This window comes from Etheostoma cragini, chromosome 16, assembly GCF_013103735.1.
Source record: "Etheostoma cragini isolate CJK2018 chromosome 16, CSU_Ecrag_1.0, whole genome shotgun sequence".
Classification (NCBI taxonomy): Eukaryota; Metazoa; Chordata; class Actinopteri; order Perciformes; family Percidae; genus Etheostoma; species Etheostoma cragini.
In genome coordinates this window covers 3,041,554-3,057,278 of record NC_048422.1, presented here as the reverse complement: position 1 = coordinate 3,057,278, position 15,725 = coordinate 3,041,554, and the positions used below count along the sequence as shown (strand labels likewise).

Here is a 15,725-nt window from a genome sequence, read left to right as displayed (position 1 = left end):
TCCATGCTAACTGTGTTTCCCCGCCAGGGCAGAGGGAGACGCAAATCTCATTTCAATGGATTATCACTCAAGAAAGTGATATGAAGCGTCTCCCCCTGAGGACAGAGAGCACGCTAATCTGATCCAATCGGACACTGGAGAGAGTGTCATGGCTTATTAGGGCTTGATGCAGCACAAAAGGATCAGCATCTGTTAGCCATGGCTGCTCTAAGTACCTACTACTGCTGGTGCTAACAGGGTAGCTTTACGTTGGATAATCGCTCTATCCCTCCGCAACCAGTAGGAATCGGACCGGATTAGAACTGAAATTTCGGTTTCTCATTTAGGTTCCACGTCATGTGTCGACTGAAATATTTTCTCTCTGTAGCTCCAGAACGAACGTAGGAATATCACACTTTCTCCGTAGTCTTCTGTCAGCGAGCTAACGTAAATATAGGCTACTTTAAAAATGCTAAATAAAAAAAGAAACACTTTATAAAAGAGGCTGGGCATCAGAATCGTAAAAATTCAAATGATATCCAACACTAATGAAAACAGCCCGAGATGAATATTAAAAAGGTGCAGTGAAAACCGTCAAAAGCTTTGAAGTCAGCAAGTGATGTGGAAATTCTCAGATGTCGGTGCAACGTTTTCCCCGTGTGTGTTTTTTGCAGAGAGTCAGGTACCCGACCAGCCCAGCTCGCTGCACGTCAGGCCGCTGCCCAACAGCATCATCATGTCCTGGACTCCGCCCCTCAGCCCAAACATCTTGGTCCGGGGTTACATCATCGGCTACGGAGTGGGGAGTCCCTACGCCGAGACGGTGCGAGTGGACAGCAAACAGAGATACTACTCCATCGAAAACCTCGGTGAGGAACAAACAATACATGCACCACGCAATATTTCTTGATTCCATCCCCCGTGAATCCCGTGTCGGTATTGACACAGCACCTCCCTGTCCCAGTATTTCATTATAATCAAACATCCATTTAATTACCATCAATAATTCAAAGAAATGTAATAAGGAAAGCTGCTCGAGGTGGCAATCTAATTGTGAAAAGGACAAATAAGAAAATGCATCCTCCCCAGCGCCCATAACGAGCCGTCTGCATGCCAAAGAAGACAAAAACAAATTGAGTACAATTTCTTACACGCGGATTGAAAATTTCCCATCTCATAATGGAAGGGTAATGAAAAAGAGAAATCCGGCTGTCGTGTTGCATGCACACATGGGAGCGAGGGCACATATGTGCACGACATTTATAATTCATAGTGATCATTTATTCATGCGTTGGGGGAGCGGAGCCGGCGTGTTTGTTTAGCTGATGCGAGGGTTTGATGCTACACGGAGTGAACGTGCAGCCATCGTCGTGTCAGGAACGGCGACGTGACAATCAGTTCAGACTGTCATCATGTCTCCAGGTACACCTGCCGTCTTCATGGGACGGGTCAGAACTGAGCCAAGAAAGTCAGACCCTTTAAACCCAAAGCAAGCTTTCCAAATGAATTCCTAAACCTCAACCACAGTTATATACTAGGATTTAATTTTGCGAAGGTGTGCAAGACATGATTTTGTTAGTGGGGGGGGGGGGGATTTTACCCTTTATATGATAGTCACAGTGGGTTGACAGGAAAAAGTGCTGAGCAGGTCAGATTCAAACCCGAGCAGCTGCAGAGGACTCAGTTCTACTGGGTGAGCCTGAGGTTGCCCCCAGGACCCCTAGAAGAGGCAAAATGATAAGAAAGCAAGTTATTTCAAACAGTTGCATTGCAACATGATGATGTACTACAGGGCATCTCAAAGTTTGGACCCAGGTCGGCATCCGGACCAAATGGCAATGGGCAAGTCAATCCAGACCCAGCCCATAGCTCAGGAATGAGAACAATGTCTGAGTGTACTGTTTTCTATTTTTAAATACATTTTAATGACAAGAGTAGGTACCCAAAAATGTGGGAACCGGTATCAATTTTCAGGTAGCAGTATTGGTTTAAAGCTAACCAGGAAAACCGAGTACTTAACTTGACTTATTCTAAGTGAGCTGATTAAATGTAATGTTGTTATTGCCATTTGTTGGGGACCTCTGACTTTAACTAAAAATCTGCTGCGGATCTTTGAGTAATAAGTTTGAGAACCCCTCAGTACGATGTTGTATTTACTAAACGCTCTCCATGTCTCTCTCTCTCTCTCTCTCTCTCTCTCTCTCTCTCTCTCTCTCTCTCTCTCTCTCTCTCTCTCTCTCTCTCTCTCTCTCTCTCTCTCTCATAGAGCCGAGCTCTCACTATGTGATTTCCCTGAAGGCGTTCAATAATGCCGGCGAGGGAGTCCCGCTGTATGAGAGCGCTGTCACTCGATCTCTGACAGGTATAATCACACAAACACTGATAATCACCGCATTGGTAGTACACGCCTAATAATCACAGCTGTGTTTACCGCATACTGGGGTTGTCTGCATAAATATATAGCGGATATAATAACATGTCACATATCCGTGTCAGTAGCCTGTAAGTGTGACTGCTGTGATTGTGATGGTGATGTTACATATATATAGTAGCTATAGTACACAGTATATCAGTACCAGCAGTAGCATTAGAAAAGTCAATAATGATACTAATCACAATAGCAGTAGCGGTATTAGCGGTAGAAGAAGAAGAGCGAGAAAAACAGTACTTAGGACTACCATTATTAAATATAGTGGTAGCAGCAGTTCTAGCAGTACATTAGCATTTGCAGGGGAGAGTCTCCACAATTTTGTCTTTTCACTCTTTAACTTAGAGATTTGTCCAAATGACCTGCCTGTGTCTGCTGTCATAAACCAGTTAAAGTTGTTCAATAGAGAGTTGTGAGGAATAAAACTCACTTGTAACAACGTGAGCTACGTAAAACAGCTAAAAAAACAGCTTGAAAATAAATAGTTTTCATGGCAAATCAACAATATTTTAATCAAGCAACTTTATCACATTGATTTCATACCATGGATGCGATCAGATAATTGCTATAAAACATATATACACATACAGTACCGGACAAAAGTCTGGGGTCATTTTTCCATTTCACTTCATTATAGACAGAAGACCAGCTGATCTGAGTGAGTGTGTGTGTGGGGGGGGGCTGATCTTTAATTCAATATCTACATTGCCCATTATCAGCAACCATTCATCCAATGTTCCAAAGGCTGATTCTGTTTACTGATCTGATATCATTTAAAAAAAACTAGCTAGAAAAACATTGACGAACTCTTTTGCAATTATGTAAGCACATAATGTAATCTGATGGTTAATGACCCTGGTTGAAAAACAACCATCTCAGCTGGTGTTCGGTCTATAATGGAGTGCAAGGGAAATTTGACGTGACCCCAACTTTTGACTTTTGACTCCAAACTACGGAGTGTGGACTAGTAGCTGGAGAGATGCCAGTTCGCCTCCTGGGCACTGCCAAGGTGCTCTTGAGCAAGGCATTGAACCCCCTCAATCGCTCAGGGCTCTGGTCCAGCACTGGCAGCCCACTTCCTCTGACATCTCTCCAATAGTGCTTGTATAGGACCTGAGCATGTGTGTGTGTGTGTATTTCAGGCCTGTGTGTAGTGTGTAATAACAACAGCGTGTAAAGTGTAATTTCCCCATAGGGGATCGATGAAGTATAAATAAATAAACAAAAAGTATAAATTATAAATTATATGTACGAGGACTTTGATTCAGGAGAAAAGATTTTTAACTCACAGTTTGACATTTGGGTCTCAATCTGGATCCAACAGCACTGAGTGCTGAAATATTTATCCTAAGGAAAATGTTACACACATCAGTCACAACGTCTGTGTGTGTGTGTGTGTAACAATTATGAACTGTAGCAATGTGTGCGTGTATATTAATGCATGGTGTGTGTAATGGCTGACACCCATTGCATTGCTGAATGTGTGTGAGTGTGAGACTCATTAGCTCTTCCTGCAGACTACGGACTGTAGAAGCGAGATAAATGAAACACATCCTGCTCCCCGCCAAGTTTCATCTTATGAATTAAACAGCCGGCCCTCCTCTGCTCACCCGGGAGCCGGCAGCTGACATAAATCCTTTATTACTCTCATAAAAAATGCCACATTTCTGAGATTTTTCGACCCCTTGTGATGTGATGATAGTCACAGGAAAAACCAGTTTAAAGACCAGTCCACTTACCCCACTTTAACCTTCATTACAGGATGGTTTTATAGTGAACCTAAAGAAAAAAAGTTTCCTGTGTTTTACTCATGATCATTGTCTTTGATTGGATTTTCTTGAATGGAAAAAGGGACGAGCAATAAAGAAGGAGAGCATGACAGACAGGATGAAGGGGTGATATGGATCAGACAGAGAGAGAGAGATTTGATTTGCTCAATGTAAGAGGATGGGAGCAGACAGAGACAGGCCAGGGAGCGAAAAGTGATGGACAAGGAGAGAAAGAGGGCTTGAGATTAGATAAGGATGGGATGAAGAAGGAAAGGACAATACATTTGGACACACAGAACTATGACTCTCCCACAGTCATAAAATGGAGATTTAAGAGATGTTTATAGGCACAGATAACAACACATACACATGTTGAGATTTATGAGATGTTGAGATTTGCTGAAACAGCTTATAACAACACATCTTCAAACTCCACAGAATAGGGCTCAGACTCCACTGCTGCTGCCCAAACTGAGTGTACTTTCAAAGACTCCTTCCAGACACACTCCAGAAGAATCTGCTTTGAGTAATAATTCTGTCTCATAGGGGTTTCTTACCTTGATCTCCCTTTTTTGATAAAGCAATTTGAGTTAATTCCCTTAATTCTAATTCAAAATTAAGTACGCTGATTTCCTGGATAGCTCAGTGTTCTATAGGCGGTCTACAGAGAACACTGACACATCTGGAGCTATGAAGTTCTTTAGACATATGTAAACATGGGGCAATCTACAGAAAGATGTTAACACATCTGGAGTTCTATAGACACATGTAAACTCATCTGGAGTTCTTTAGAAACATGTTAACATATCTGCAAATCTATAGACATATGTAAACATACCTGTAGTTTTATAGACATACAGTATGTTAACACATCTGTAGTTCTTGAGAAACATGTTAACACATCTGGAGTTCTATAGCCATATGTTAACACATCCGAAATTGTTAAGACACACAGACATGTGGAGTTATGTTAGGATTCATAGACACATCTGGAGTTCTATAGACATGTTAACACACCTGGAGTTCTATAACCATATATTAACACATCTGGAGTTTTACAGACATAAGGAAACTCATCTGGAGTTCTTTGGACATGTTAACACATCTGGAGTTCTGTAGACATATGTAATCTCATCTGGAGTTCTTTAGAAACATGTTAACACATGTGGAGTTCTACAGTCATATGGTAACACACCTGGAGTTTTTTTAGAAACAGGTTAACAAATCGGGAGTTCTATAGACATATGTTAACACATCTGGAGTTCTGTAGACATATGTTAACATATCTGGAGTTCTATAGACATATGTAAACACATCTGGAGTTCTATGAACATACAGTATGTTAACACATCTTTAGGTTTTTAGAAACATGTTAACAAGTCTGGAGTTCTATAAACACATATTAACACATCTGGAGTTCTATAAAGACATATTAACACGTCTGGAGTTCTATAGCTATATGTTAACACATCCAAAATTGTTAAGACTCACAGACATGTGGAGTTATGTTAAGATTCATAGACACATCAGAAGTTCTATAGACATGTTAACACACCTGGAGTTCTATACACATATATTAACACATCTGGAGTTCTGCAGACATAAGGGAACTCATCTGGAGTTCTATAGACATATGTAAACTCATCTGGAGTTCTTTAGAAACATGTGAACACATCTGGAGTTCTATAGACGTCTGTAAACTCATCTGGAGTTCTTTAGAAACATGTTAACACATCTGGAGTTCTTTAGACATATTTGAACACATCTGGAGTTCGTTAGAATCATGTTAACACATCTGGAGTTATACAGACATATGTTAACTCATTGGAGTTCTATAGAGGAACAAACACATCTGGAATTCTTGAGTAATGCGTTGACACATCTGGAGTCATTTACAAAATATAACATCTGGAATTCTAAAAAGATACTTAGACTCATCTGGAATTCTTTAGAGATATGTAGAGAAACACAAATACACATCTTTGGAGTTCTTTAGAGATTCATAGACATATCTGGATATTTCTTTAGGTTTAACAAGACATTGGGAGTTCAAATGGAAACATGAAGTTCTACAGAGAAACCCAGTCTCACATGGAGTTGTAGTGTGACAGACAGGAGTTGATAAGCTGAGACTCTGAGGGCTGAGACAGAAACTAAACCCATTAATGTTCTGACAAGGTCATCAACAGTGACACACATATAGATAGCAATTTACACGCACGCATGCACGCACACACTTTCTGGCCCATCATACCAGGACAAGCTGAACCCTCCGTCGCTTTATGATGGAAGGCTGCTGGAGAGAATTTTTGTTACAAGAGCTTTAAAAAACGGCTCGTTAGCAGTGGGATCCTTGTTAATATACTGCCTCGTCCTCGCCTCACCGCCCACACACTGCAGAGACTGAACTGTTCCTCAACCCACCGCCACGCTGCCATTTAATCAAGGACTGGATGACTGCAGAGAGAGAGAGAGAGAGAGAAAGAAGGAGAAGAGGGAGGGGGGGTGAGTGCAATATTAAAGGATTCAAGGAGGAAGTAAGTAGGAAGCGAGGCAGAGATGAAGTGTTGGGGATAAGCAACGGGTGGAAAAGTAATGGAAAGGAAGGAAAGGAGGAGGGAAAGACAAAGGGAGCGATGGAAGGTCAGAGTTTAGCGTGAGGAGTAACAAATGAAAGTGGAAAAGAAGGAGATATGGTGGTTTGGCTGCGAGAAGTAGGAAAGAAGTAGTGCAGAAAAACGAGCAGACCGTGTTGTGGATTGCAAGGGTGTAAGGGACGGAGGGAGGCGGTGGATGAGGCGTGTCCTCCGTCCTCATCAGTATTCTGTCATGACTGGAGCTTTATTGTGATGCTGGACGACCGGCTCAACCACGACACCGCCTGCTGCTGCTCAGCCCGCAGCTCCAATCACCTCTTTCATCGCTCTCTCTACCTCTCTTTTTCTCTCAGTTTGCTTTATGGGCTTGACAAAATCAATACACCTGTGTTGCCAAAGTGTAGGAACAAACATACAAACGAACAACAATATAGGCCTTAAGTTGTGAGGGTTGAGGTTAGGGTAAGGGTTAATATTAGGCCTTTAGATGTGAGGGTTAAGGTTAGAGTAAGGGTTAAGGTTAGGCCTTAAGTTGTGAGGGTTAAAGTTAAGGGTAAGGGTTATGGTTAGGCCTTAAGTTGTGAGGGTTAAAGTTAAGGGTAAGGGTTATGGTTAGGCCTTTAGTTGTGAGGGTTAGGGTAAGGGTTAAGGTTAGGCCTTTAGTTGTGATGGTTAAGGTTAGGGTAAGGGTTAAGGTTAGGCCTTTAGTTGTGATGGTTAAAGTTAGAGTAAGGGTTAAGGTTAGGCCTTTAGTTGTGAGGGTTAGGGTAAGGGTTAAGGTTAGGTTAAGGGTTAAGGGTTAGGCCTTTAGTTGTGATGGTTAAGGTTAGGGTAAGGGTTAAGGTTAGGCCTTTAGTTGTGATGGTTAAGGTTAGTGTAAGGGTTAAGGTTAGGCCTTTAGTTGTGAGGGTTAGGGTAAGGGTTAAGGTTAGGTTAAGGGTTAAGGGTTAGGCCTTCAGTTGTGATGGTTAGGGTAAAGGTTAAAGTTAGGGTAAGGGGCTAGGTAATCCATTATGTCAATGATGGGTCCCCACAAAGATAGTGAGACGTGTTTGTTTGTGTGTGTGTGTGTGTTTGTTTGTAAAAAACAAACAAAGAAAAAAACACAAATTTCTTTACTTATTTCCCCTCTGATCTCTGCAGGAGAAGACGTATTTAGCTGCTAGCCGTGCCATGCTTTTCTCTTCTTCCCCTTATAAAAAAGGAAGCGTTCTGTCCTCAGTCTAGTCACTGAAGCCAGCCATGTGTTTTTCAAATTCTTGGAAATATTCTGTTCTCTTTCTCTCGCTGTCTCTCTCTTAATCCAACTCAATTTTGCTTTATTGGCATGAACAAAGAAAACATGTTGTTGCTAATGCAGTTTACAGAAATTGCATATATAGAACACACATACATACAGAAGGTGCCACATAGATTCTATATACTGCACTGATAGTTATACAACATACTACATAACAAAATGTAATACTTAACAGTGTTGTACAATATAATTTAGGCCAAGTTCTCTTCTGGTGTTAACATTGGGAAATGTTAACCCTCTCTCCGTCTCTCATGTTGGCCTCTAGCTGTAAATCTATCCTCAACAGCAGCACATTAGATGTCAGCGTAGATTCTCTCAGTGGTCGGGTTTGGACCGCAGACACAGTGGATCGAGTCTTCTCCCAGGACTGGGGTCGCCTTCACACGCAGTTCAGACTTTACACGTTTCCACATTCGAGCAGTTTAATGTATGGAATCATGAAAACAGGGCGAAAGGAACATTTTCCAACAGCACATTCCCCGTGTGGGTTAGAGAGCAATGTGACATCATCAAAAAGCAGTCGCTCAGTTTAGTGGTTTTGACCCACATGGTAACAGAAAGCCCATTTGTACCTGTAGCCCACTTTGGCCTGACAACAATCCAGATAGACACGTATTACATAACTGTCTAATCTAGGCAACAATTATGACATAATTGTCTAATTGTCAATTATAATTGGGGTGTCTTTGTTTAACCGCAATTAATTACCAACATTACCAAAGTCTTAATGGGTATGCTTGCTTATGGCAATTCTTGATTTAGTTTACATATGCCAAATTGTAATTATATAAGTGATAATTGGTTGGACTGTGTCTTAGTATTATTATTTCAAATGTTAGTTGTTGGCACTTGGCCCTATACATGTTCATAGAAACAACAGGGAATTATGAGAATAAAGAGGCATGGTTTACTTCCTAGGGCGTCAGAACATTATCTGGGTCACATGCCAGTGATATTTAATAAAAGATGAATCCTGGAATTCATGCAAAACTTTTAATTCGTTTGATCTTGTTAATTGCAAATATTTCTGAGACATTAAATTGTACTTTAACTTTTAGAATTGTTACAGCTCTAGTCCAATCCTATTGGCATGTGTTTGCTTGGGTGTATGCATATGTGTGTGTGCGTGTGCGTGCGTGTGTGTGTGTGTGTGTGTGTGCGCGTAGTTGCAAAGGGACCAACGGAGATCAGCTTCCCCTCGTCTCATTTCTGACACAAAGTGGAGCAACGTTTTTTCTTATCTGTTATATTTTATGTCTACACATTCTATTGTTACTTTTAACCTGTGATTCTATAGTTTTATTTATTTTATTTTGATATAGTTGCAGTCTGTTATTTCTTTTTCCGTTTTTCCCCTTCTTGCAGTCTCAGTAAGTATTTTGGTACAGACCTTAGAACAATCAGGACCAAACCTCATAGATATTCCTGCATTAAAAAACATCATCTCCAGGTGCCTTGTTACATATTGAATGCATCAATCTAAAAAAAAATGAGTCTGTTAAAAGTTATCACAGTGACTTAGCAATGAGCCCCAAAACAGTGTTGCTAAGTTTCCAACTGTAGATAAATACACATACACACACATACAACTGATGGCACATGATTCATATTTTAAATGACTGACTTTACCCTAAACTTTCCAGATTTCTGAGACTTGCAGGTGTTGTGTTTCAGCTCGTACCGCTGTGTTTCGTCATTTGCCCCTCTGTGGATCTGATGCTCCACTTCCTGTTTAAAGTAACGGCCTTTAATCTCCCACTGTCTTCTTACTCTTTGTCTTTTTCTCTTCTCTCTCCTGTTTTTCACTTCCTCATCCATCCACTTCTTTTTTCCTTCTTCCCTCGTCTTGAACAAAACATGGCTGCCTGCTGCATCTCCCTTCCCAACTTGCATGTCATCTTTTGTATTAATTATGTGTTTTTGTTTGTGTACGCCTGTGTGTGTACGAACATGTAACCCACCTATATTATTCGGAATATATGCTCTTGTCTGCATATATACATTTTCATTATCACACATCATTACACTGGATGATTTCATTGATTATCCCCAAACACCCTGGTTGCCACTAACCCCCCCCAGACCCCATAGACCCATCTGAGGATGACGTCTTTCACCTCTTTGATAAATACCCCACTCCCATGCCAGACACCAGCACTCCCATGATCCCCCCGGTGGGGGTTCAAGCCGTGGCTCTGTCCTCGGACTCGGTACGCGTCTCCTGGGCCGACAACTCCATGACTAAGAACCAGAAGGCGTCTGAAGTCCGGTACTACTCCGTCAAGTGGAAGACCAGCTACTCCACCAGTGGAAAGTACAAGGTAAAAAACAACGGGCTGTGTGTGCAACTGTTGTTGAGTAAAAGCCAAAACACACCTGGCGTGGAAAAGCTGCGAATAGCTGCGAATCGGAGCTGTTTCAAGTTTTCCGCCCATGTTGTCCAATGTGTCCGTTCGTACCAGCTTTGATCCCCGCGCTGCAGCAATCGTTTCAGAATCACTTTGATTTCTCCTGCAAGCCAGGCAGGTAATCATATATACAGGAATACCTCAGAACAGCTGGATACTTTACAAAAATCAAACAAATTTTTAACATGAAAGACCCATGTTTATGATTTTCACTGTCTTGACGAGATCAAGCACAGATCTCTGCTTTGCGGCTATTCGCTGTAGGACTCGAGTCATGTCTCTGCTGACTTTAGACTTGAATTGACAATTTTCAATTTCATGTTATGACTCGGGCTTGACGGTCTTGACTTGGCACTTAGAACTAACCTGTCACTGGTGAGGGATTTTAAACCGTTAGACTTCACTTGGGACTGCATGTTAGACTTCAAAAGACGTGAGACATGCAAAACGATGACTTTGCCCCACCTTAGCCTCAACATTTTCAAGCTATTATAAAGAATAAAGATAAAGAATCTTTTGAACTATATATTCAAATTTTTTATATACACAATTTTAACAGCTTTTCAGAGTCTTTTGACTTGACAAATATTGTCACATTCAGTTTTAATCTGAGACCGTTCAAATTCTACAACTTTATTGTGTGTCCAGTCCGCAGACACCACGGCGCTCAGCCACACTGTCGCCGGCCTCAAACCAAACACCATGTACGAGTTTGCAGTCATGGTGACCAAGGGTCGCAAGTCCAGCACGTGGAGTATGACAGCGCACGCCACGACGTATGAAGCAGGTAGGTTTCACCCCCACCCACACACTCACTCGTGTTTCTGCTTTGTGTGATGCCATGGGGTCCCGTGAGGACCGCATGACATCACACAATTTGCTGCTTTTCTGGGATGGCCCTGGCACATTATCAGCCGTTCCTACAACAGATGACTTCTCAAATAAAATTAAACTACAATCAGGCCTATACAAAGAAACCGTTTTCCTGCATACTCACCACCACATATCTCTCCGGTGTTACGCCAACATCTGTGACCCATCAGAATGTGTGCCCTGTAGCGCCGTCTACCTGCCAGAAATCATTTTGTGACTTTGTTGGAAAAATCGGACCTGGACAAAGGCATTAATAAAAACTATATATACATATATATGTGTGTGTGTGTGTGTGTATGTATGTAAACATGTATGCATATACAGCATATGTATGTATATACACTGCGTGATTCTTTTTTCAGGTGGAATAGTTTTTTCCTCCATCCCTCCCTCTTCACTGACACGTAAAACACATTTTTTTGAGGATTTGTTGAACCTCATTTAGGGAAAAACAGAGATTCACTGGATGAGAGCAGATTCAGGAAAGATGGGTTCACCAAAACAAAATGCGGGTGGAACTTTTTTTTATTATCTGCGTATCCCCCCCCCCCCCCACCCCCAAACACTGAATGCTTTAATAACAATGCAATGCAGAGAAATCCTGTTTAGGTTGAGGGAGGTGTAATGCAGAAACTCCACTCACCCCAACAACAAGATGACAACAATGAAAGGCCGTACCACACACTGAAATCCAAATGTCAAGGTATCCCTTTCAGGATGTTTACAATCATGTTTGTTGGATTTGTCACCCAATTAAGCGTGAACGGCATTACCCCCGCCGGCTCCCCGGGGCCTGCTGGAATACATTGACATTCAGAGTGAGCAGACGGACTGAGCCCACTCAGTCCCTGCAGTGATCCACCACCTCTGGACACCCAAACACTGACCACATTTTCACAGGAAAACAGATAAAGCTGCACTGCTGCTCCGATTACCTCTGTCTTACTGTTTTAATAATCACCCACAGAGTCCAAAAGACACCAGCCGGGGGACATTATATCATACAGTATATATTGATTTTTACCTACATGACCTTGAAAAATGCTGGTATTGGTCCATTAAACCCTGTGGTCAAATCTTTTAGACGTTGCATTTGCTGTAGATTTTCCAGCTTCCCAGAAGATGAATCCTAATGATTTTGTCCCCTAGCACCGCCATCAGGACGTTGTCCTGAAAACGTTGTCACGTATTGTTCCGTCATGACTGTCAACATATTATGTGCAGATTGTCATGCAGTTTTCATGCCTCCCAGAAGCTGAAACCTAGACACCATCCTTCTCCAACCTTCGCCTACATCGGGCGTACGAGGGTGAGGGAAGGATGGTGTCCATCATATTTCCATATTTTGAACTGTACAATAGGCAAAAAGGCAGTCCTGATGGAGATGACGGAAGACAGGTGTAGTCTGCTTGATTTAAAATCCAGGTTATTTTGTTTCCTTTAACATCCACCTTTCAAAATACACCTGTGGCATAACATTGAATCCATTTGATGGCTGCTTCACTGTAACCAATGGCTCTTCATTTAAAGAGTTAGGGCCCTCATGTAATTCCCAACACCTGTCACAGCATTCAGAAAGAGGCCGTGTGGGTGTTTAGGACAAAACAGTAAGACGTTATGAAATTGGTTGATGTCTCATTTGAATCCAAGTTGTAGGAATCAGTAGGATTAGAAAGCAAAGAACGCTGGAAGCACTGCTTTCCCCAACAGGTCCTGTATGTGCACATGATTTGAATGTGTGTATAAATGAGAGGTAGATGTTGATGCCGTCACTATGAGGGTCAGACGGAGCTTGTGGTTTCCTCCAGATTTAACAAGCTGTTTCATTAGCCAACACTGGGATGTGATCTTTGAAGCCTGTCCTGGGGGGCACCTTAAAGGAGACCTATTATGGTTTTCCTTAGATACAATGTTACAGTGTCAGATGTTCATATTAAACGCGGCCAAAGCTTCAAATAATGAGGTAAATGTATGTAAAAGGAATCCCTGTGAGCAAAACCTCAGTTCTTTTCTATCTTCACTCTTTTTTTCAATCTTTGTGTTGTTCTCCTGTGTCAAAAAGATTAACACTTATTTATTTTTTTTACCCTTTTTTCGATATTTGCCATTTTCAACGCATTATTTTGTTTATTTATTTTTACTACCCCCACCTTACTACCACTAGTTTTACAGTACTTTTTGGAGTCCATGGTCAACAACCCTCATCTGTATAGAATTATACCAATTATATGAGTTGATAAAGCAGAAATTATGATATATTTGGACTAATAGTTAAGATCAGAGGACTGTAAGTTGAGTAGATGAGTTTGGTCAGGATACTGATTCGAAACCATTTCAGTTTTCACCCAAAATCCAATTAAAGTGATCGATTGTGTTTGCAAAGAGTGTTGCATGAAATCCATCCTTTTTGGTGGTAATTTGGTTAAAAATGCCATATTTCTGATATAAACATTCAAAAAGGGGTCCAATTTGACCTGTGGACAACAGGAGGGTTAAAGCTATTTTTTGGGGCATTTACAGCCTTTATTGTGATAGGACAGTAGAAGACATGAAAGAGAAGAGAGAGGGGGAATGACATGCAGCTAAAGCGCTATGGGTCGGAGTTGAACCCCGGTCCGCTGCGTCGAGGAGTAACCCTCTAGATATGGGCGCCCGCTGTACCAACTGAGCTATCCGGCGCGCCTCTTGACTCTTTCTTTATACGGCCATTGGCTCCAGTCGTGTTACTGCAGTATGTACATTACATACACTGCAAACATCAGGGAAACCTGTAAAATGTCTCCCTAATGTTTGGTTGTTGGTTTACAAGTCCTTTGTACTCCGTTACAGTCAGACACAGAGGCAGCCAGAGCACAGATTCGGGGAAACCGGAAACACCAATCAGAGCAAACTGGGCTTTTTAGAGAGACAGTCAGACAGAGGGGGTATACAGGCAAAATAGTGTTTTTAAAGCATGTAAACATGTTCTAGTGAACATGAAAATGAGAATAACAGTTCTTTAATCATAACTGTAAGTCCATGGTGAGGCAATGGGCTCCGAAAGTGACGGCAATTACCTTCTGCACAGTTTTCTCAAGTTCAAGCAGAGAAGATTATTGGAATACAAGAAGTTCTCACCAACCACAGGGAACGTCCGCTAAAGAACCACCACACACCTCAAATTGAGTTGTGTTTTCAAGGCTTAACTACTTACGTTTCCACCCACTAGTCAATTGAATTATCTGATTTGGTAAAAAAACTCATGCGAATAAAGCCGGTGAACGTGTGTTTCAATCCAACGGCTTTAAATTAAATAAAAACCTGTGGTAATGATGTAACATGCGGTTTTGCGATCTAATTGGTATATGGAAATGATTTTAGACATTTTAACACATCGCTGATGATGCAGATGCCACTTGCCTTTCATTTTCCCTTTTAAATTGAACAAGCAATTTGTTGTATTGTAGAACACTGAAACCAGCAGAAATGCTGACCTGAGTACATTTTAATATCGATTTATTTATGGCGATTAGTATCAACATCGCGCTATTCAACAACATTATGGCATATTTTCGTCATATCGAGGAGTCCTAGTTACATTGAGTTCTTCTAAACTGTGACAGACCACTTACTGCAGAATTATGTGTTGTATGATGTATGATTGTATCATTGTATGATGTAAGTAGAGCCCGACCGATATTAAATACCTGATTCTGATAAATGAATATTTAAAAAATAAAAACAGACTGTCAACCCTGTCAGTGTTGGCATTGCATAGTCTGTCCACCAGAGGATGTTCCACAACGTCCCTGTTAGTGTTTTTTTTTTTTTTATCTATATATCGGGCAATAATCGGCAAATGGGATTTTTTAAATAACCAAATGTTCGTATCAGTATCTGCCTTAAAAATCCTCGGGCTCGGTCGAGCTCTAGATGTAATATTATTTTACCAGGTGCAGAGAGCATGCACGTCTGTGTGGATTTGCCGTGCTGTGAATGAGCAGGTTTTGATGGCTGCCATGTTTCTGTGTCCACTTTTTTTGTCAAAGGAGCATTGTGTTTCCTTCCACCGTGTACCATCGAGCCTTCATGGTGCATTCAGGTGTACCTCGTAAACTCTGAAATCTACAAAGGTTTAAATCCGAAAAGTTTCATTTTTTTTTTTTTACCTTTTTAAAAACGTTACTTTCTTTGTGTTTCAATACAGATTTTGTAGTGACTGAATGCTAAAATCTTGTCAATATCCTATTTGTTTTTCTACATAGGCAGAAAAAAAGTTATTTAATTTTAATCAAATAGTTATCAGCAAACTCCACAATATTCTTGTACAACAGGTCCAAACAAATTATGATTTACAAGTTTTACTGCAGCATTCTTTGGTCATATTCCATA

General features: G+C 41.2%; 1 protein-coding gene across 1 annotated transcript in view; it reads left to right on the top strand.

Moving 5' to 3' along the window:
* The window catches only part of dcc (DCC netrin 1 receptor), a gene marked incomplete at its 5' end in the record, with an annotated part of 178,856 nt that overhangs the window by 108,060 nt on the left and 55,071 nt on the right, over window positions 1-15,725 (top strand). Inside the window, 4 exons of the mRNA XM_034897161.1 lie at window positions 654-848; window positions 2,246-2,341; window positions 10,156-10,394; window positions 11,130-11,268. Coding sequence (XP_034753052.1) covers window positions 654-848; window positions 2,246-2,341; window positions 10,156-10,394; window positions 11,130-11,268 — 669 coding nt within the window. The remainder of the gene's footprint in view (window positions 1-653; window positions 849-2,245; window positions 2,342-10,155; window positions 10,395-11,129; window positions 11,269-15,725) is intronic.